This window comes from Haliotis cracherodii, unplaced genomic scaffold (assembly GCF_022045235.1).
Source record: "Haliotis cracherodii isolate W230 unplaced genomic scaffold, xgHalCrac1.p SCAF_4, whole genome shotgun sequence".
In the NCBI taxonomy this organism is placed as follows: Eukaryota; Metazoa; Mollusca; class Gastropoda; order Lepetellida; family Haliotidae; genus Haliotis; species Haliotis cracherodii.
The window spans coordinates 57,393,141-57,417,886 of NW_027266297.1; the positions used below are offsets into that span (position 1 = coordinate 57,393,141).

The window sequence follows — 24,746 nt, forward strand, 5'->3', positions numbered from 1 at the left end:
CAATATTAGATCAAATGAGTCTTGATTGCCATTGCAGCCCGTATTCCCCGTCAACTGAAGAGTATCTTTTGAGGTGAGGTGAAATTGGGTTTAACGTCGCGTCCAAGACTATTGCGCTAATATAGCGACGTGCATGCACGTGTGTGTGTGGCTGCTTGTAATAGTCCGGACTGATGCCGATTTATAGTGCTAGCTCACTGAGATACCATGCCGCAGACGTTACAACAACAACCCCACACTGTCCGGCATATAATATGTCCTCGTCACGATATGGCTGAAATACTGCCGATGTGACGTTAAATTTTAACTCACTCACTCAATATTATCTGTCCATATACGTCCTATGTGCTTCAGCCATACGTTGTTGTCATTACCCGCCAATGGCCGTGGTCCTTGAAGATATCCACCTAAATCTGCTTTAATGGCCTCTACAAGGTAACACAAACGGACTTTAAGTATTGTACAGTCGTGCCTCGTTTATACGGACATATATACGTCATTTCACGAATTTCCGTATAACTGAGGGGCGGTCGGGTAGCCTAGTGGTTAAAGCGTTCGCTCGACACGCCGAAGACCCGGGTTCGATTCCCGACATGGGTACAATGTGTGAAGCCCATTTCTGGTGTTCCCCGCCGTGATATTGCTGGAATATTGCTAAAAGCGGCGTAAAACCATACTCACTCACTCACGTATAACTGAAACCAGCTTCTTCCTGGAAGAATTACTTCCCTTCAATTATGCAACTCATGACAGCTGACAGAGCAAACAGATACATCCACTCAATACTTTATATACCAAACTTTGAAGTCCTGTTCACGTGGAGTGAAACTTTTTGACCAGCCCGTCATGCCGGAAATATTTCGCAGGAAGTATTTTTTTAATTGAAATACGCAATCTTCGCTTTCGCTTTCGCTTCAATATCGTGTTTTCTTGTTCAGGACAGTTCAGGACACTCGACTGTTCAGCTTCATTGCCTCTACACGTATGTGGGTTTAAGGGAAATGTTTAAGAGATACGGAAAACTCGAAAAACAAAATACGTCTATATTTATACAAAACATTATTTGTTTGTTTAACGCTACACTCAGAATATTCCAGCTATACATAGACACAGAGCAGTGTACAATTCGGTAACACATTGTTAGACATACAGGTTTTATTTGATATATATATCTCTTACTTCAAATGTGTAAAATGATTGAAAATGTCACTTTGGCAATTCAAAAAACAGCTAAATATGTCATTTTACAAATTGATCGGAAAATCTGTCCACATATGTCACCATGATAACGAAATCCAATCAGTTTGATGTTGAATTTCATCACCCAGTGGCTGAAAATGATATGATTAGTGAGTGAGTTGGGTTTACCGCCGCTTTTAACAGTATTCCAGTAATATCACGTCTCAGACGTTTAGCACTTCGGTGAAACCCACAAGCACGGGTATGGTGCTGACAAACCTAGAAACATTATTGATAATTGGGGCGAACCGTGATTCGAACCCACAATCATAAGTTTCTGGCGTGTCCAAGGGACGCAACTCTGCACAGCAAATCGTGGCGCCTTTGACGACTGGACCACCTGTGCCCCCTGATATATAGGATTACAAAAACGAAAGTTAGTGTATGTATATATTTAAGGCTTCTTAATCTAGCATAATTAGTCTATTGTGATGTTTTAAGCCATTTTGGAGTTGGACTGTAGAACTGATATGACATTCCGGTCCTGAGTGGCTTCCTGATAGCATTGATCTGTAGAAATATCTACCTTTGTCTGGCCCAAGGCAAGCTCCTCACAGCGATAGCCCGTTCGTGGAGCTCTCTATACTATCGCTGCCACCAGTCAAATCTCCCCATTGTGATAGGTGACCCTAACCATGCTTGGAGTTGAACTCGCAACCGAATGGCCGTTATGTTTACAAACAAGTGACAACTGTCGGGACGCCGAATACACTTACCCCTGCTAAATTACTTTCTTTGTTTGGTCGCGCCCAAACTGGTGGCAGCGATGTTACCGAGAGTGTAACGAAGGTGTTACACGCTGGGAAGGAGCTTGGACCCAAGGGTGGTCACAGTCACCAGGCCACTGCACTGGTGTTACTGGATTCTTGGTGATGTCACCAACATAACATGCACTGCCCAAGTCGGAGTACCGAAATCCTTGTTGTTATACCCGTACACTCCATCACAGTACCTTCCCCAGATCCGCCATCTTTAACATCCTGCCTGCTCCCTGAGTGTCACCATGGAGTAGGACTGGATGCTATGTGCTGATGATTTCTTGGAATCAGTCATGTCAAAGACATACTCACTATTGTTAGCTGATACATGGTCATTTTGAAGATGCATACTTGTGCCATTTGGAGTCTGGGGTTCTGACTCTCCAACAGTGCCTTTCCCACCATTTCTTACCTCCCCTACCAGATGACCTGCTCCTCCTTTGTCCACAATGACCTCCTCTATCACATGTCCTGGTCCTCCGTTGTCCTCAGTGACCTCCCCTTTAACATGACCTGGTCCTCCGTTGTCCTCAGTGACCTCCCCTTTAACATGACCTGGTCCTCCGTTGTCCCCAATGTCCTCCCCTATCACATGACATTGTCCTCCGTTGTCCTCAGTGACCTCCCCTATAACATGACCTGGTCCTCCGTTGTCCCCAGTGACCTCCCCTATAACATGACCTGGTCCTCCGTTGTCCTCAGTGACCTCCCCTATAACATGACCTGGTCCTCCGTTGTCCTCAGTGACCTCCCCTATAACATAACCTGGTCCTCCGTCACCATCAATGACCATATGATCTCCTCCGTCCTCAGTGACCTCCTGTACCACATGAACAGGTCCTCCGTCCTCAGTGACCTCCTGTACCCCATGAACAGGCCCCCCGTCCTCAGTGACCTCCTGTACCACATGAACAGGTCCTCCGTCCTCAGTGACCTCCTGTACCACATGAACAGGTCCTCCGTCCTCAGTGACCTCCTGTACCCCATGAACAGGCCCCCCGTCCTCAGTGACCTCCTGTACCACATGAACAGGCCCTCCGTCCTCAGTGACCTCCTGTACCACATGAACAGGTCCTCCGTCCTCAGTGACCTCCTGTACCACATGAACAGGTCCTCCGTCCTCAGTGACCTCCTGTACCACACGAACAGGTCCTCCGTCCTCAGTGACCTCCTCTACCACCTGACCGGGATCTACTCTGGAACATGGGCCGTGGTCATTCAGAAGTACCCGTGCTTCATCAGGTGCCTGCAACACAGAATCCTTTTCTGTCAAAGATGATAGATCACAAATATACAACTTGCAGGAAAATCAGCGTAAAAGACAAACATTTCTTCAGTCGCCCTGCTGATTCTGGCGCTGTTACCGACATACACGTCCATATTGACACCCATGCCCCTGTATCCCCCGTGTTCATTCTTGTATGTGCCAACACGCGGGCCTGCCCCAGCCTCCACCCAGGACTACACCCCGATAACCACCTGCTCAACTCTCCACCCTACCTGCTTGCATGTGTATGCAGGTCTACAGACTACACCCATTCGTACACATCTTCCCGAAGCAAGGGAGTTAACTGACTACAAAAGTCCAGCTACCACCCTTGCCGAACTAGGCTGGAATTCCGTGGCTCGATCGTAGCGCCACCAGTGTCTATTACGAGTTACGTCCCTTCTATGTCCCTCCTACTGACCAATCAAACTCCACCTCTCATATCTGATTAATAACAATTATATTTTTGGTAATAAAACGGGTCTTACCTCGTAAAAGTCATCTAACCGTTTGAGCACCTTGATTAAAAACATGGAAAGATTTGGAAAATATCTGTCGACGTCCAGATGACGCTACACATGCTTGGCATTTCGTCCGAAATCTGATCGATTTCGTCAGGGGATTTGATTGGATTATGCACAGACCCGTTAGTCCAGCGAAAAAAGAACTCCATGATACCATACTTTGATAGTCAGTTAACTCCCTTGCCTCGGGAACTAGACTTTTACAGTCAGTTAACTCCCTTGCCTCGGGAACTGGACTTTTACAGTTAGTTAACTCCCTTGCCTCGGGAACTAGACTTTTACTGTCAGTTAACTCCCTTGCCTCGGGAACTAGACTTTTACGGTCAGTTAACTCCCTTGCCTCGGGAACTAGACTTTTACGGTCAGTTAACTCCCTTGCCTCGGGAACTAGACTTTTACAGTCAGTTAACTCCCTTGTCTCGGGAACTAGACTTTTACAGTCAGTTAACACCCTTGCCTCGGGAACCGGACTTTTACAGTCAGTTAACTCCCTTGCCTCGGGAACCGGACTTTTACAGTCAGCTAACCTGTGCATCGATGCCTGTGATACATACAATAGTTAAAGACCTCCAATATCAAAGCAACGCCCAATATATTAATGACAATCAATAAACATTCCATGCCATTTATGAAGTATTCGGGAAATAATAACAATTAGTTATACAACAGAAACCCTCTCAATGTTAATAATAAATACCACACGTTATATACATAATATAGTGTACGTACAAGCTGCTACATCCATCCCGTAACAACCTCTTTATACATTAAATATTCGTTTCCGGAATAACTGTCTCTGTTGATGATGCAGACAATTGTCATCTTTATGTTCACAGACATGTACGTGCACTTACAAGCGGCGGGTACCAATACGTATGTCCTTTCGTCCATGAAGATCTTGCCCTGAAATTGAAACAGTTGATGCATTCAGGAAAAGCTTGATACTTGGGCCTGAAATGAAGAGGATATTGGTTGGTTCGGTGTTTAACGCCGCACTCGGCATTATTCCAGCTATATGACAGCGGTCTGTAAATAATCGAATCTGGACCAGACAATCCAGTTATTGATATCATGAACATCGATCCACGCAATTGGGATTGATGACATACATCAAGCAAGTCAGTGAGCCTGACCACCCGATCCCGTTAATCACCTTATACGACAAGCATAGTCGCCTTTTACGCCAAGCATGGGTTGCTGAAGACCTATTCTACCCCGGATCTTCACGGGTTGAAGGGGATGTACTGAGGCAGTGTACATTCAGGTAACAATACGCCAGTGCAAAGTGCCAAGGCCCAGAATTGTTTCTCACTATTTGTTCCAATTTGATAAGCCACCACTAGTCTATTTGGAAATTGACAGCTGCCATTTGACAAAATGTCCAGAACATTTGCCACAACAAGATGCAGACTGTATGCGATTATATAAGAAAGCTACGCGATAAATCGTAAAGAACAAGAACGAAGCGTGATATATTTCACGATAAAATACTGTTCTGTCATGACGTCCCATTAGGTAAATATTTTCAAAGCTTGTACATTTTATCAACATCCTTAAATAGGCCGTACATGACGTTGATATCTCATATTAGAAATAAACGACTCGTGGTCGTTTTATCGTCCAATAAAACACTTAACTGCTACGCCGATCATGGTTTATTCTCCCTGCAGTGTTTTATTGAACTCCGACTCGTCTTATTTCTTAAATATAAGATCGCGACGTGATAAATCAGAAAGAACGATGAAGAACAAATCGTGGTTTATTTCACGATAAACATATTGTTCTATCATGACGTCATTTCTGGAGATTGGATGATGACATCATATATTGGACGACGTTATTTTAGACAGGGAAGGCTAGGAAGTTGTTCCCGATATATGTAGCTGAGCTACGCAGATAAACGCAGTGGCCGAACGATGGACGCCCAAAGTGGGAGAGATATGACAATCGGTATTTGGAGAAAAGGTACAGATAATCGACGTGAGGATGGTGGAAATATGTGGGAAATACCAAACTTAACCCACCTGTTCGTAAAATGGACATTTCCGAGGTCGGATTCTATTCAGGGAACCATCATTGTTAAAATTTGGGTAATTTTTTTTTAAGCTTGTACATTTTTTTAACATCCGTAAATAGGCTGTAGATAATTTTGATATCTCATATAAGCAATAAACGACTCGTGGTCGTTTTTATCGTACAATAAAACAATGCAGGGAGTAAAGCACTCGGGATGAGCCCCTTATGGTTTATATTCCCCGCAGTGTTTTATTGTACGATACACAACGACCATGAGTCGTTCATTTCTCAAAACTATGGCGATGACGGTCACTTTGTTGGAAGTGTGAACATTCCCTCCAGAGGCTCGTATACATTTGATGGCCTGGATGAATACCACCAATATTGATACTGCTGGGGATAGTTAGCTGGGAATAGCTGGGGATATTGGAATGTCTACACTCAGGTACTGTAAAACAGGAAATTAATGCGAGCAGAATATTAATGCGAAGAATGCGAGTTCCTGCTCAAAACGTCATTTGAAACAAACGAAGCATTTTCAGGTAAGGCTTTTATTTACGTAGGTTACATTGATTAAAATAACACAGAACATAAATTCAGCGCATTAACTTTTAGGAAAGGGTATGGGCACTCGCATTTTTAAAATGCACATTTATGTCTAAAATCAAGAGCTCGCATTATTTTCATGTCTCATTAAATTCCTGTTTTACAGTATTTACAGGCAGCTGCAATGTTGCCGAGTGCACCATTAAGCATCAAAGCACAAACTTAAATCAAATAAAGCATCAAAGTAAATCAAACATTGTGTAAACATAACAGCATGTATACTCACGGAAGAAAGAAACTATGCTTCATGTAGAGTTCAATAAAATTTATTCTGTAACTAAATAATGCTTCTTTCTGAACATGTTCATGAAGACATTTCGTCGACTTTAAGGTCGTGATTCACAATTTGCACGTGCATATTCATGCACGGCGCTCAATTTGGTTGTTTGCCACACTCATGACTTGCCACGGGCCGGTCGTCTATGTGTGACGTCACGTCAACAAGACAGCCATATTCGGTTGGTGCATCTACGGAATTATCAGCTCGGACAATTCCTCGGTTGACACCAAATAGTGGCAACCGGGCCTGGGAGCCCAGGTCGTGCGGTACGCCCAATATTACTGCCATGTCACCGTCAGGCACGCCTAGTTTGGTGTAGAGAGCATCTGAGGATCAGAAGACAAGACTGGGACAACATACTGTCCACATGTGAGTCCAGGACCAACTTGCACAAAGCGATCTTAGCGCTAAGACTATTGTAAGCCTATGTTAAAGTATGGGAGTTACGGTCATCTTAGCGCTAAGATCGCTTTGTGGGCCCAGGTTTCATCTGGACAGCTCTGATGGTCGTGCAAGGGTCTACAAGCGTCAAGGAGAACGATTTAGCGACGCTTGCTTTCAACGTCGTCAGTTTGGAGTGGAAATGTGAGGTGACGTGTGGTGAAATTGGGTTTAACGTCGCGTCCAAGATTATTGCACTTATATAGCGACGTGCTTGCACGTGTGTGTGTGTGTTTGTGTGGCTGCTTGTACTAGTCCGGACTGATGCCGATTTATAGTGCTAGCTCCCTGAGATACCATGCCGCAGTTTAACATGAATACCCCACTCAGACACAGTATACTGACTCCGAGCCGACCAGTCCTTGTTTTAGCCCCTTAATGCCGAGCGCCAGACAGGGTAACAACAAGTACCATCTTTTAACGTCTTTTGGTATGACGCGGCCGGGGATCGAACCCCGGACCTTCCGTTCTCCGGGGGTGGAAATGTAAGAGAAAGGTCGCATCAGAACTGGACTACACAACTCATCATGCTTAATGGCAATTTGAATGGGGTACGCTACCCGACAATCATGTTCTACCCTATGTGCAAATACAGGTGCATGACGCCCCGTTGCAGAGGGATAACGCCCTCCTACATGTTGCACGTGTTGTAACAGACTGCTTGTCTCTCTGTTTCCTAGTGCCAGGTATGGGTTTTGTCAAGTAACCTGTTATGATAAAACATCGATGAGACAAATGTCCAAATTTTGTCTTGCTCAGTATTCACCCAATGAAGAGGTAGCCCTGAAACGTCGTTTCAAACAATATACAAGTTGTTACTAGAGTGAGTGAGTGAGTTGGGTTTAACGCCGCTTTTAACAGCATTCCAGTTATATCGCGGCGTGTCAGCTTAATGTGGGGGGAAAGCCCGAAGTGATGCAGGTCTCGGACGTTTACCACTTCGTTGAAACCCACGAGCACGGGTATGGTGCTGACAAACCTAGAAACATAATTGGGGCGAACCGGGATTCGAACCCACAATCATAGGTGTCTGGCGTGCCCAATGGACGCAACTCTGCACAGCGAATCGCGGCGCCTTAGACGACTGGGCCACTCGTGCCCCCAGTTGTTACTAGAACGTGGCATGTTCTCATTGGCTCCCAACTTGTAAATACATCTGAGAAACTTTACCTCTTAACGACGATGAAACATGAAGAGGTGACGAGGACGACTATAAAACAACCGGTGACAGCCAGTATTATCTTCAGAGGATTTGCTGCTGTAACAAAATCAAAGATACAAGATTTGATCAATTTTCCTTTGAACTAAGTGAACTGAAGATTTAATATTCAGAAAAAGTGAACGTAATTACTTAATGCATTACTTACAATTCGAGTTGAAAATAATTTGAAAAGTTAATCCGCTTATTATAGGTGAGAGCCGTGATTCTTAATACTAAAATACCAAATATTTTGACATAAACTGTGTTCTTAGGTAAGAATAAGACTAAACTGGTTTACCCTTATATGTGTACCCTCATTGATGTGGTAAGTGGGTGAGAGCGTTAGAGTTTGTGTCGTTGCATAAATGCTCGGCGTCACAGGCTATGGCTTTTAAACCTTTAGGGCTAACTCACTACTCCCGAAAAAGAACGCGTTTAACACATTGTCGTCTTTGTCAAAGACAAATGGTAGTATTTAATTAAGCATCGCAGTATCACAGGGTAGTCTTACCGTCCTCGACTCGTCCTATGACAGGAGTACTCCAAGGACCTTGGAGGACCTGGGACACCGCCCGGATGTTGACCTTGTAATCAGCTCCAGGTTCAAGGTCGCTGATGAGGTAGCTGACCGCATCTCCGTCCACCACTCTGGTCCCACTCGACCCTGTGAAGGGTTTCACACCGTTATGAAACACAATTATTAATAACACCAGATAGGTTCTGTGACCCAGTTCTTTATGATGCCACATCATATGGAGGTGCGACAATTATCCATGCCATAGTCAGCATGCTGACCGTGGGTTCCAATCCAAAATTCGTCTAGATAATGATGCTTTGTTCCAGCACCATGCAGACTGTAAACATCTTCATCATAACAAAGTCATACAAAGCTCACCTGAACGCCACACAAAGGTCATCTGAACAGTTCCTAAACGCCACACAAAGCTCACCTGATCAATTCCTGAACACCACGCAAAGCTCACCTGAACAGTCCCTGAACGCCACCCAAAGCTCACCTGAGCTGTTCCTGAACGCCACCCAAAGCTCACCTGAACTGTTCCTGAACTCAACACAAAAGTCACCTGAACAGTTACTGAGCGCCACACAAAGCTCACCTGAACTGTTCCTGAACGCCACCTAAAGCTCACCTGAACTGTTCCTGAACTCAACACAAAAGTCACCTGGACAGTTCCTTAACGGCACACAAAGCTCACCTGAACAGTTCCTGAACACCATACAAAGCTCACCTGAACAGTTCCTGAATACCACACAAAGTTCTCCTGAGCAGTTGCCTGCAGCCGTAGGTACCAGACAATAGGAGACGATGTAGTTGGTGATGTGGGCGGTTTTCTGTCGACAGTCGGGGGGTCTCCACACCACGTGTACACCCAGTGGGGGCTGATTCGGGGACAGTCGGAATTCATCGGGGACGGGAGGGACTGCAACGGTATGTATGAAACAAGTCATGCCACTCTATAAACTGACGGACAAATAAGAAATAGTTATTCGATGGTGAAGTATTTGATACGGGTATATTGGGCGACATATCCATATGGCGTCTCAAGGAACATGGTGGTCGCAAGTTCACTGTACACAGTAATGAGCAGAGTGAGTGAGTATGGTTTTACGCCGCATTTAGCAATATTCCAGCAATATCACGGCGGGGGACACGGAGTCGGCTTCACACATTGTATAGTACTACCCATGTCGGGAATCGAACCCGGGTCTTCGGCGTGACGAGCGAACGCTTTAACCACTAGGCTACCCGACCGACCCAAATGAGCAGCGAGAAAATGACCACCACGAGCACCAGTGCACTCGTCAACGTCGCCAGCCGCCTAATGACGTCACTGGCGTTGCGACTCTCCCGTCAGTGCGGCTTCCAGCTGGGCGGTTCTGTGGTGGATGAGGACCCCTTTTGATAAATTATAATACTAGGCTATGCGGATATTTCCACACCAGGGGCATGCTCAAATCTCTGTTATTACCCCAGGCAATCCCTCAGTGTGCACTCAAGAATCGTTTTCAGCTTCCTGGGGAGTATACAACCCAAGCTGCCTGTTAGGCGCTAGAAGGTTAACAACTCATCCTACCGGACACCCAATGCATATCAAATAGGACATTAACTCAAGCAGTCTTTTATGACCAGCGGGACTGTTCCACTCAAGAAATTTTAAATTTTAAAACAAATGTATTTGACAAGAAAATACAATTATCATAAAATACCCTACCTTTGTATGGAGCGTAGATACAATACTGCCACTTGATAGGGCTCCAATTCAGACCTCCAGGGGTAGACAACTCTTCTGAGGAGCCCACCATAAGGCGTTGGTCAGTTATCACGTGACCGGTATCGAGGGTCAGGCTCTGTTGGTCACATGTCACGGTCTCCCACTGGACAGGGGTCTGAAAGTTGAACACCTCCAATACAAACACTGGACCTGCACGCCTAAAATGCTTCTCCGTAGATATGTTTAAACTGCACTGTTTTCAGGCAAAGACACATGAGGTACATCTGCTAGCCAAGGATATATCATTGTGTTGACTTGTGCTGTACTTTACAGTGCTATGGTGTACTTTACAGTGGTGTGCTGTACTTTACAGTGGTGTGCTGTACTTTACATATGTGTGTTGTACTTTACATATGTGTGGTGTACTTTACATATGTGTGCTGTACTTTACAGTGGTGTGCTGTGCTTTACAGTGATGTGCTGTACTTTACAGTGCTGTGCTGTACTTAACATATGTGTGTTGTACTTTACAGTGATGTGCTGTACTTTACATATGTGTGCTGTACTTTACATATGTGTGCTGTACTTTACATATGTGTGTTGTACTTTACATATGTGTGCTGTACTTTACAGTGGCGTGCTGTACTTTACATATGTGTGCTGTACTTTACAGTGACGTGCTGTACTTTACATATGTGTGCTGTACTTTACAGTGGTGTGCTGTACTTTACAGTGGCGTGCTTTACGTTACAGTGGTGTGCTGTACTTTACAGTGGTGTACTGTACTTTACAGTGGTGTGCTGTACTTTAAAATATGTGTGCTGTACTTTACAGTGGTGTGCTGTACTTTACATATGTGCTGTACTTTGCAGTGGTGTGCTGTACGTTACAGTGGTGTGCTGTACTTTACAGTGGTGTGCTGTACTTTACATATATCTGCTGTACTTTACATATGTGTGCTGTACTTTACAGTGGTGTGCTGTACTTTATATATATCTGCTGTACTTTACATATGTGTGCTGTACTTTACAGTGGCGTGCTGTACGTTACAGTGGTGTGCTGTACTTTACAGTGGTGTGCTGTACTTTACATATGTGTGCTGTACTTTACAGTGGTGTGCTGTACTTTACAGTGGCGTGCTGTACGTTACAGTGGTGTGCTGTACTTTACAGTGGTGTGCTGTACTTTACATATGTGTGCTATACTTTACAGTGGCGTGCTGTACTTTACAGTGGTGTGCTGTACTTTACAGTGGTGTGCTGTACTTTACATATGTGTGCTGTACTGCACAGTGGTGTGCTGTACTTTACAGTGGTGTGCTGTACTTTACAGTGGCGTGCTGTACTTTACAGTGGTGTGCTGTACTTTACAGTGGTGTGCTGCACTTTATGGTGGTGTGCTGTACTTTACAGTGGTGTGCTGTACTTTATATATATCTGCTGTACTTTACATATGTGTGCTGTACTTTACAGTGGCGTGCTGTACTTTACAGTGGTTTGCTGTACTTTATATATGTGTGCTGTACTGTACAGTGGTGTGCTGTACTTTACATATGTGTGCTGTACTTTACAGTGGTGTGCTGTACTTTACAGTGGTGTGCTGCACTTTATGGTGGTGTGCTGTACTTTACAGTGGTGTGCTGTACTTTATATATATCTGCTGTACTTTACATATGTGTGCTGTACTTTACAGTGGCGTGCTGTACTTTACAGTGGTGTGCTGTACTTTATATATGTGTGCTGTACTGTACAGTGGTGTGCTGTACTTTACAGTGGTGTGCACCGTTATCAAGCTGGAGTGACTACAACCAAGTGAAGAGAAGAATATATGCACAATATTTTGTGATGAGCAAATTAACATTGTCACCCTGTGTTGTGTTATTGTGTCAGGTTGTGTTGCTTACCTGGCATATGTCGGACTGGTCTGCTGCTTGACACCAATACGCTGCACAGTTGTGCTGTTCCCGACCAACAGCGTCCCAGAAGAAAGTGATGTTGGTGTCCCCCTCCTCACCCACCACCCAGAAGTCCCGGGGGGTCAGCTCTGCAATACAACAACCCTACATGTAGATACATTCACTGGGGATACCGCGTGCTGTACGTTACAGTGGCGTGCTGTACTTTACAGTGGCGTGCTGTACTTTACATATGTGTGCTGTACTGACCACCCACCTCTTCAACAATAGTCGCAGTGGAAGATTGCCATTGAAAACTATCAGTAATTATTGTTTGTTTGTTGCTTTCTTTGTTGTTGTTTAAAGCAACACTCAACAAGATTCCTGCTGTATGACGATGGTCTGTAAATAATCGACTGGACCAGACAATCCAGTTATTGACATCATAAGCATCGATCCGAGCAATTGGGATTGATGACATGCATCAACCAAGTCAGCGAGCCTGATCATCCGATCCCGTTAGTCGCCTCTTACAACAAGTATAGTTGCCTTTTACGGCAAGCATGGGTTGCTGAAGACCCATTGATATAGGCTATGGTACAGAGACCACGAGGTCTAACCTGACCTCCGTGATGGTGTATACAGAGACCATGTGGTCTAACCTGACCTCCGTGATGGTGTATACAGAGACCACGAGGTCTAACCTGACCTCCGTGATGGTGTATACAGATACCACGTGTTCTTACCTGACCTCCGTGATGGTATATATAGAGATGACGAGGGCGACCTTCCGACGCTGTTGACCGCGTACACGTCACACCACAGTCCACGCCGGTCAGTGGGGGTGTCCAGCGTCTCTGAAAACGCCCCGGGACCAACATGTCTCTCCCCCTCATCTCCACACTGGATGCGGTAGCCTTGCATCTCCCCATTCTCCTCCTTAGGCGATAGAGGCTGTAGACATATTTATGTCAATTTTAGTGACCCCATACACCTTGTTCCTATCAAACTCCCCAAATGGTGACACGATTAAATGTTTTTTTGGAGAATTTTGTAAATTCTTATGTTTGTGATGATCACTTTGCTGAACGAGGCCCTGGTATCTACCTGCCAGTACACGACAACACTCCCTCCATCAGTTCTAGACACGGCAGGTGACACCCGTGGTGCGCTCCCTGGAACTGAAAGTGAAGACAAAAACAAAAATTATTGGGAATGGAAATCAACCCACCAAATCCATCAACTAGTGTAGACTCCGCTCAAATACCAGCAATCAACGTCTTGACAATCATACATTCTGTCGTCACCATGTCTCTCAAGCAGACCTACCGACGGCCGCTTGACTCTCAATCACACCTACCTCTGTCACCTTGACCCTCGATCACGCCTACCGCCGTCACCTTGACTCACAATCACGCCTACCGCCGTCACCCTGACCCTCAATCACAAATACCGCCGTCACCTTGACCATCAATCACAAATACCGCCGTCACCTTGACCCTCAATGACAAATACCGCCGTCACCTTGACTCACAACCACGCCTACCGCCGTCACCTTGACTCACAACCACACTTACCGCCGTCACCTTGACTCACAACCACGCCTACCGCCGTCACCTTGACTCACAACCACACCTACCGCCGTCACCTTGACTCACAACCACACCTACCGCCGTCACCTTGACTCACAACCACGCCTACCGCAGTCACCTTGACTCACAACCACACCTACCGCCGTCACCTTGACTCACAACCACACCTACCGCCGTCACTTGACTCACAACCACACCTACCGCCGTCACCTTGACTCACAACCACACCTACCGCCGTCACCTTGACTCACAACCACACCTACCGCCGTCACCTTGACTCACAACCACACCTACCGCCGTCACCTTGACTCACAACCACACCTACCGCCGTCACTTGACTCACAACCACACCTACCGCCGTCACCTTGACTCACAATCACACCTACCGCCGTCACCTTAACTCACAACCACACCTACCGCCGTCACTTGACTCACAACCACACCTACCGCCGTCACCTTGACTCACAACCACACCTACCGCCGTCACCTTGACTCACAACCACACCTACCGCCGTCACCTTGACTCACAACCACACCTACCGCCGTCACCTTGACTCACAACCACACCTAACACCGTCACTTGACTCACAACCACACCTACCGCCGTCACTTGACTCACAACCACACCTACCGCCGTCACCTTGACTCACAACCACACTTACCGCCGTCACTTGACTCACAACCACACCTACCGCCGTCACCTTGACTCACAACCACACCTACCGCCGTCACCTTGACTCACAACCACACCTACCGCCGTCACTTGACTCACAACCACACCTACCGCCGTCACCTTGACTCACAATCACACCTAACACCGTCACTTGACTCACAACCACACCTACCGCCGTCACTTGACTCACAGCCACACCTACCGCCGTCACCTTGACTCACAACCACACCTACCGCCGTCACTTGACTCACAACCACACCTACCGCCGTCACCTTGACTCACAACCACACCTACCGCCGTCACCTTGACTCACAACCACACCTACCGCCGTCACTTGACTCACAACCACACCTACCGCCGTCACTTGACTCACAACCACACCTACCGCCGTCACCTTGACTCACAACCACACCTACCGCCGTCACTTGACTCACAACCACACCTACCGCCGTCACCTTGACTCACAACCACACCTACCGCCGTCACCTTGACTCACAACCACACCTAACACCGTCACCTTGACCCTCAACCACACCTAACACCGTCACCTTGACCCTCAATCATAAATACCGCCGTCACCTTGACTCACAACCACACCTACCGCCGTCACCTTGACTCACAACCACACCTACCGCCGTCACCGTGACTCACAACCACACCTAACACCGTCACCTTGACCCTCAACCACACCTAACACCGTCACCTTGACCCTCAATCATAAATACCGCCGTCACCTTGACTAACAACCACACCTAGCACCGTCACCTTGACCCTCAACCACACCTAACACCGTCACCTTGACCCTCAATCATAAATACCGCCGTCACCTTGACTCACAACCACACCTAGCACCGTCACCTTGACCCTCAACCACACCTAACACCGTCACCTTGACCCTCAATCATAAATACCGCCGTCACCTTGACTCACAACCAAACCTACCGCCGTCACCTTGACCATCAATCACAAATACCGCCGTCACCTTGACTCACAATCACACCTCATACCGTCAGCTTGACTCACAATCAGACCTACCTCCGTCACCTTCACCTTTACCCTCAACCACACCTACCTCCGCCACCTTGACCCTCAACCACACCTAACACCGTCACCTTGACCCTCAACCACACCTACCGCCGTCACCTTGACCCTCAACCACACCTAACACTGTCAACTTGACCCTCAACCACACCTACAGCCGTCACCTTGACCCTCAACCACACCTAACACCGTCACCTTGACCCTCAACCACACCTACCACCGTCACCTTGACCCTCAACCTACCATCGTCCAGCGTCCTGACAGTGACCGGGTCTCCCTGGCTCCAGTATCCTGCCAGCAGATGACGTTCTCGGCCTTGAACTAAGACCGAGTAGTTGGTGAATGGACTCAGTTCCCGCAGGAGGATAGTGGTTGAGTTTGTCTGCACTGTGGAAATCTGAGATAGAAGATTGTAGCTATCATGAATCCAAACTCACATGGGGATAAACGATTCTGATTTATGAATATAAGTCTTACTACATGAATATTTTTTGCGTCTATGGGTATAAATACACATTTAAATAATGATTGTTTGCGTCAGTGTTTTAGTTTTGAAGATTAGAAGTCAGTCATGTTTTTACATTTTAAACGTGGATCACAGGTATTGTTGAGAGGGGTAACATAGAATTTAATTGATGTTGTTTCACTAGACTGGAGTAGTCTCCATTTTATTACAATCCAATGCACATAATGTCCCATTCTGCCATAAACAATCGAATTTTAAAAACAATAAAATAAAACAATCACTCGAAACATTGTTCAAAAATGTTATACATTAGATTTTTCTTATGCATTCAGAAGCCAATAGTGATGAGAAAAATACATAACTCGCATTTGTTTTCAATTATTTTTGAATATATTTTGGAAAAAGCCTGCTTCCGGCCTCCGGGTCCACCTGTTTCTCGTTTCCCCACACAGCAGTGTACGTGACCCGGTATATGTATGCAATGTAAACATCGAGGTCTTTCCACGACAACTGGAGACGTGTGGCCCTCCTTTCCCTGGCACGAACATTTTCGACTGGCGGTGGGATGACTACAAATCAAGAAACCAAGGTATTTGGTAACACACTCGATACCGCGGTATCCCCAGGGAGACCGATCCACAACCTGGGGTACCGGCGCATGAATAAAGAAATACACGCATATGTCGTTATATTTTAGCAATGAAGCAAACTTTATCCAAACCTTCTCCTAGATCATTGTCTTTTTCAATTCTGGCGACCTTGACCTTACCCTCAACTACAGACCTTCCCTTAGAAGGCATGCATGGCAAGCTTGGTGACTATCAAATGCTACTGGGTCAAAAGCAATCTCATTAAAATCAGATCTTAGTTCTCGCTACCGCTCAACAAAGATCTGAGGATATCCCATTACGGGTCACGTCAGACCAACCTTGCGCGAAATTTGACTGACCAATGGAATGACCAATCAGAAGGCAGCTTTCTCGTGCTTTACGGCACTAATTTCAAATTGGCGACTACGCTTCGAAACGCATTTTGACAAATTTACAAATTTGAAACCTGAACAAAAGAACATTCTGGAATGGCAAATAGATGGTCTGGATTGTATGGATACAGTCGTTAAAACCGGAACTATCGTTCGGAGTTAAAGTTTTCGAGGCTGCATGATCAGAAATGACATTCCGACTGTCGCGTTCATAATCTGGGAAGCCATGCTCTGATTGGTCGGATGAAAGGTCGATCTGACGTGACCCCGTCCTCAGATCTTTGTTTAGCGGTAGCGAGAACTGAGGTCTGATTTTAATGAGATTGGGTCAAAAGATATTTACAAGTATGTTGAAACTATGCAAGTAGTCGCGTTGACCTTGAAAGACAACCATATGGTAGAATGACCATGTTTGCATATGTATGTCGTGTTTCTAAGAGCATTTCGGCTATACCTACCCACTTCCATTGGAGCAACAGAAAAATTCTTCGACATCTTGGCCACTTTTCTTCCGTTGTACTGTAGCCGAATTTCAAAAATGTAGTCCGTAAACAGATCGTGTCCCTCTGACAAAGAAAAGTTTCTGTCGGTGCCATTGTAGCAAATGTTTTGTAACTCTGTGTAATTCCTGAAAGCCCAATATGAAAAGTTATACAACGCTATGTGATTCTGATGATGAAACCCTTGCTGTAGACACTTTCTAACTAAGGGCAGATTCCACATTGAGTTCTGGAACAAACGTAGTGATATGTTTGTTTGTTTGTTTGTTTGTTGTTTAACGTCGCACTCAGCAATATTCAAGCTATATGACGGCGGTCTGTAAATAATCGAGTCTGGACCATGACAATCCAGTGACTGGCATGATGAGCATCGATCCACGCAATTGGGACACGATGACATGCATCAAACCAAGTCAGCGAGCCTGACCACCCGATCCCGTTAGTCGCCTCTTACGACAAGCAAAGTCGCCTTTCACAGAAAGCATCTGATGCTGAAGACCTATTCTACTCCAGATCTTCACGGGTTCGTAATGATATGGCTAAACATTGTAACTGTAATCTTTCTATTAATTATTCTACTTTCTATTAAAGTGTCAATAAATATAAGCCGAAAATTAGAGTCGATTGCACGATTCCGACTAACTAATGCACATATGGTTTAAGAATAGTGATGGTACCATGTGAGCGTATCCTGCCCCCGCGGTGACACCAACCACAAACACATGCAAAGGCAAGGCAATTCTTAACCTAACAAAACCGCGAACATATGGTACAAATCAAAATAGAAAATTGCATCGGAAATAACTTTTGGAAATGTTCTTCACATGTCTTCCAATAAATTGTTTGAAAGCTTCACTAAATCCTTGAGTGTTGCAGCCTTGATCAAACATCTTGTGTGTAAGTGAGTGAGTGAGTGAGTGAGTTTGGTTTTACACCGCTTTTAGCAATATTCCAGCAATATCACAGCGGGGGACACCAGAAATGGGCTTCACACATAGTACCCATGTCGGGAATCGAACCCGGGTCTTCGGCGTGACGAGCGAACGCTTTAATCACTAGGCTCCCCGACCGCCCCCGTGTGTGTGTGTGTGTGTGTGTGTGTGTGCGTGCGTGCGTGCGTGCGTGCGTGCGTGCGTGCATGCGTGCGTGCGTGCGTGTGGCTGCTTGTACTAGTCCGGACTGATGCCGATTTATAGCTCACTGAGATACCATGCCGCAGTTTAACATGAATACCCCACTCAGACACAGTATACTGACTCCGAGCCGACCAGTCCTTGTTTTAGCCTCTTAATGCCGAGCGCCAGACAGGGTAACAACAAGTACCATCTTTAAACGTCTTTTGGTATGACGCAGTCAGGGATCGAACCCACGACCTTCCGCTCTCCGAGTGGAGCTCTACCACTAGACGACGGAGGTGGTCCGACATAAACGGAACGATGATTGTTAATATTAGAAAGCAAAAGTCATCCCTCTTGTCATACAGTCTTGCGGAGAGTGTATTGTCACTGAATCTTTATGCATAGATCTAAACATGACACAGACGAGGTTGGACCCGTGAAGAGTCCGGGGTAGAATAGGTCTTCAGCAACACATGCTTGCCGTAAAAGGCGACTGAGTCGGGTTTAAGGCCGCTTTTAACAGTATTCCAGTTATATCACGGCGTGTCAGCTTAATGTGGGAGGAAAGCCTAAAGTGATGCAGTTCTCAGACGTTTACCACTTCGGTGAAACCCATGAGCACGGGTATGGTGCTGACAAACCTAGAAACATAATCGGGGCGAACCAGGATTCGAACCCACAATCATAGATTTCTGGCCTGCACAAGGGACGCAACTCTGCAGAGCGAATTGCGGCGCCTTAGCCGACTGGGCCACCTGTCGGGGACCTTTTTAGTGCCCTTAAATGTCTTACCCCAAACTTTTACATACATGATATCAATGAGGAAGTCCAGCATTTCACATATTGTTTTCTCAGTAAACTTCAGATGGTAGTTGCTTTCATTATTGCCAAATTTTAAATCTCATATTATCAGACATGTTCGGTTTAATGACAGGTTAATGGTAAACCTTCTTTAACGTATTATGGGGAATGGAAGTCGGGCCTACCCACGACCGAGAACAGCCCTAACGCAATGGTACACGTGGTTATCTCACCTTGGGTGGTAGAACACGCATCCAACGATGGCATCAGGGTACAGGTAGGGGCGGGGCAGGGTGTATTCACACTCCAGTTTGGTACTCCCCGGGGACACCGTGCAGTTAAGGTCCGTGACTGGGGCAAGAGGGTCTGCAAGAGAGTGAGTGGGTGGGTGAGTATATGACGCCGATTTTATAAGTATTTCAGCCATGCCACGACGTGTCAACGTAATGTTTTTTGTGAAAAGCTCTTCGACTTCCACTTTGGTGAAACCCACGGTTATGGTGCTGAGATCAAAGGTCAAAACAGTTTGCAACCGTTTCCTCAGGAAACAGTACCGTATTCGACGTAATAAGCGCCCCGCTCTAATAAGCGCCCACGGTGATATTTGCTAATATATTGGCTAGTGAACAATCCCAATTAGCACCCCTTCCGATTGATCAATGTACACAAGATTTATTTTGTCGCGTATAATACGCACTCGAGTGCTATATGCACCCTTAATTATGGGCAATTAAATTCTGGCAAAACATATGTCTGTCGTACATAAACATTTCAGGCTGTCAGCATTAACCACGAAATTAATCTTTCAACTCAAAGTAATATTCTAAGAAGAGCCCCCTATTTCTAATTTTGAGAGCACCCTGAGCGCTTATTACGTCGAATACGGTATTAGCATTTTTTCATCATTCCAGATTAGGCATTACCTTGAGCTGAAATGGACCAATAGATACCGTTCCATAGGTGAACACTGAGATAGTTCACACTGTGGCGAAACTCAGAGAATAGGAGACATGATGCTTTATTTCGGTACTGACCGCCTCCGTGGTCTAGTGGTAGAGCGTCCGCCCGGATAGCGGAAGGTCCGAGGTTCGATCCCCGGTCGCGTCATACCAAAAGATAGTACTTGTTGTTACCCTGTCTGGCGCTCGGCATTAAGGGGCTAAAACAAGGACTGGTCGGCTCGGAGTCAGTATACTGTGTCTGAGTGGGGCATTCATGTTAAACTGCGGCATGGTATCTCAGGGAGCTAGCACTATAAATCGGCATCAGTCCGGACTTGTACAAGCAGCCACACACACATACACACACACACACACACACACACACACACACTCACACACACACATGCACGTCGCTACATAAATGCAATAATCTTGGCCGCGACGTTAAGCCACATTTCACCTCACCTCCAAGCAATGAGCGAATTTCACTCTCTACCAAGATATTCAGAATATCCCTGTTAAAAGTCGAGTAGTATAGATATACAGGTCATTTAGACACTTGGTATATTGTCTGTGTCGGTTTATATAACCATTACTCACATTCTACAGCAACGATAACAAAAGTGACGTCAAGATGCTCGCCCGGGATGGTCAGGGTGCAGTAGTAGACGCCAGCGTCAGAGAGAGACATCACCTTCACCTCTATCGTTGCCGACGTCGCCGTCCGGTTCACAACGCTACCGACAGAGGTGTTGGATTTTGAGCGTCGGATCCAGATAGCGGAGGAGTTGACAGGCAAACTGTCGTCTGTGATGACGCATGTAAACAACACCGTCTCCCCCATAAATGCTGGATCAATGTTGGCTGCTTGCAGTTCTGGAACACAAATATTGAAGAGATGATCAACTGGCACCGCTAACTGTGATCTTACATATCTGTGACATAACCATTGACCGTACATATCTGTGACATACCCATTGACCGTACATATCTGTGACATACCCCTTGACCGTACATATCTGTGACATACCCCTTGACCGTACATATCTGTGACATACCCATTGACCGTACATATCTGTGATATACCCTTTGACCTTACATATCCTTGATATACCGTTGACCTTACATATCTGTGATATACCCTTGACCTTACGTATCTGTGACATACCCTTGACCTTACATATCTGTGACATACCCCTTGACCGTACATATCTGTGACATACTCCTTGACAGTACATATTTGTGATATACCCTTTGACCTTATATATCCTTGATATGCCCTTGACCTTACATATCCTTGATATACCCTTGACCTTACATATCCTTGATATACCCTTGACCTTACATATCCTTGATATACCCCTGACCTGACATATCCTTGCTATACCCTTGACCTTACATATCTGTGATATGCCCTTGAACACAGTTACATATCTGTGATATACCCTTGACCTTACGTAACTCTGACATACCCTTTGAACTTACATATCTGTGACATACCCTGTGAACTAACATATATGTGATATGCCCTTGACCATACATATCTGTGATATACCCTTGAATTTAACATATCTGTGATATGCCCTTGAACTTACATATCTGTGATATACCCTTGACCTTACGTAACTGTGACATACCCTTTGAACTTACATATCTGTGATATACCCTTTAACTTACATATCTGTGATATGCCCTTGACCTTACATATCTGTGATATACCCTTGAACTTACATATATGTGATATACCACTTGACCCTTTTTTGATTAAAAACACAGCCTCCATCTGCTTGAAAACAAATCTCAACTCATCCTCAAAATGGCCCCGACCGCAATATGGCCATCCTCATCAATACGGAGTATTTCGTGAGCAAAGCAATAATCTTTGACATCGAGACGTGAGCATTATAGACATTGAAAATCATTTCAAACCTTCCATTTCAAGATGCAATGTCATGCAAATAACTGTGTCCTTTCCTTGGACAAGGCTATTGACTCCACTTGTCCCACTGTGATATGACTGAAACAGTTGTTGACTGTGATTTGAAATGCTCATTAAGCGGCATTTACCCTTACTTGGAAAAAATATAACAAAAACATATTTGTATTTTCAAAAGACATTAATAACATATCAACATCATTACAAATTATGCCATGGAGGAGAACAAAAAAGAAGGTATTGTGTCCACAGTCCGGGGGTTGGGATCAATTGTTCAGTTAATGAGTGAGTACGCTGCTTTTGGCAATATTCCAGCAATATCAAGGCAGGGAACACCATAAACGGGCCTACCTACCCCACTACACACACACACACCACCCCACACACCCCCACCCCCACCCCCACCCACCCTTCTAAAAATATATACATATACCTCCATATCTGTTGGGGAGAAATGACCTTGACCTCGAAAACAGGATGAAAAATAACAGCGACAGGGCCAACATGACGACGTGGCGGATCACATGGACGTCCTCGGTGACCAAGACAAAGATGTCGGCCAGTGGCGACTGCGACCTGAAGGCGACACAAAACCATACATGAGAGCGAGAAATGTTTGGGAAGGATGACGCACACAAACAAATAAGTGATTGTTTTGAGTTTTAGGCCGCTATTAGTCCGGAACATCATGGCTGTGGACACCAAATATGGGCTTCACGCCCTGAACCCATGTGGAGAATTAAACCCGGGTATTCGGCGTGACGAGCGAACGCTTTAACCACAAGACTGCCCCACCGCCCCACAAACAGACGGCCGTTTGTTTTCTATGCGATTTGCGCAACTTCAATTTAGTGCGGTTAAGTCTATGGGTAACCTAGCCCTTCACTGAGAACTGTATCTCCTAAATAAACAAACATGAAGTTAGTAGTTTGTATGTAGATCTAGTAAAAAATCAGCGTTGAAACAATCAGGAACGTCTTCTGTCTCAGTAGAGAACAAAACACATGTTAGTCAGGAAAGACTGCTTCACTGACATCACTGATTACGGGTGTCTGATAACCTTCCAGGCTAGGCGATCGCATGATGAAATACATTTGGAAACTTGCTCGAATTTGAGATCGTTTTTATCTATGTTGTTAAGGCATGTGCAGGTAGTCATGTTCCTGTGAGAGTTGTGTCTCCCTGGTCATGGCTTAAAACACATCTGTGACGTCATTCTATTGTTTGAACGCTCCATTATTTTTCAGGAATGGAGAGTTGCTTGTCAACTGTACATTATCTTGAAGCAGCATTTGAATTTTTCAAATATTTTCAACTACAGAATATTTTGTCTGAGTGTAAAAGTAGGGATGCGTTTTAAGTGCCGAGGCCCGTGGTCATAAAACTAATCGGTCCTATAAAAGGAACAACAATCTTGCTGTACTTGCTATTGTCAGACGACCTAATCATCGGACAGACCAGTCAAGTGTGACCAGTGTACCTGCCTGGTCTTACCTCCTAATTACTGAGCTGCCCAATACTGTCATACTGTGGGCAGAGTAAGCTACTCCAACTCGTTGAGTGATAGAGATTAACCAGATTATGATTGTGTTTGTAAGTTGCGTTTGATCTGTGTCGGGTTGCAGTTGTTTTATTAGGCAAGACAAAGGGTAGTTTTTATAATGAAACCTTTCAACCGTTGAGTTTGTTTTGCATTCATGTCATTAAATACATTGTGAGGTAGAATAATAACACATTATATAGATTAAACATCTCCCTAACCTGAGTATAATCTCACATGTACTCTAAGTACCGTACTATATTACTTTGAGGAGACATTGAGTAGGCATTGTATGCTGTCGGAATGACTTTACGCAAATCCCTGCGTCAATGGACCCGTGAAGATCCGGGATAGAACAGATCTTCAACAACCCATTCTTGGCGTAAAAGGGCGACAGCGCTTGTCGTAAGAGGCGACTACCGGGATCGGGTGGTCAGGTTCGCTGACCTGGTTGATGCATGTCACTGTATCCCAATTGCGTAGATCGATGCACATGATGTCAATCACTGGATTGTCTGGTCCTGACTCGATTATTTACAGACCGCCGTCATATAGCTGAAATATTGCTAAGTGCGGCGTTAAACAACAAACAAAACTTTGAGGAATTCACAACAATCACTATGACGAGGTATGCATATCTTGCAATCAACCCGAATCCTGTTAGTGGAATGTCAAACCCGGGCTTGGTTAAAACAAGAA

At 45.3% G+C, this 24,746-nt stretch overlaps 1 protein-coding gene across 1 annotated transcript; it reads right to left on the reverse strand.

The window, feature by feature from the left end:
* Positions 1-2,211: 2,211 nt before the first annotated feature.
* On the reverse strand, positions 2,212-23,013 carry LOC139480498 (protogenin-like). Its single transcript, XM_071263588.1, has 15 exons — positions 22,941-23,013; positions 21,172-21,447; positions 19,864-19,996; positions 17,670-17,839; positions 16,659-16,798; positions 16,007-16,160; positions 13,565-13,638; positions 13,204-13,411; positions 12,467-12,606; positions 10,564-10,738; positions 9,604-9,771; positions 8,844-8,996; positions 8,302-8,389; positions 4,643-4,691; positions 2,212-3,243 (listed from the first exon to the last, which is right to left on the reverse strand). Exons 1-15 carry the CDS (start codon positions 23,011-23,013, stop codon positions 2,212-2,214), a joined length of 3,033 nt encoding a protein of 1,010 aa, XP_071119689.1.
* Positions 23,014-24,746: the final 1,733 nt, after the last annotated feature.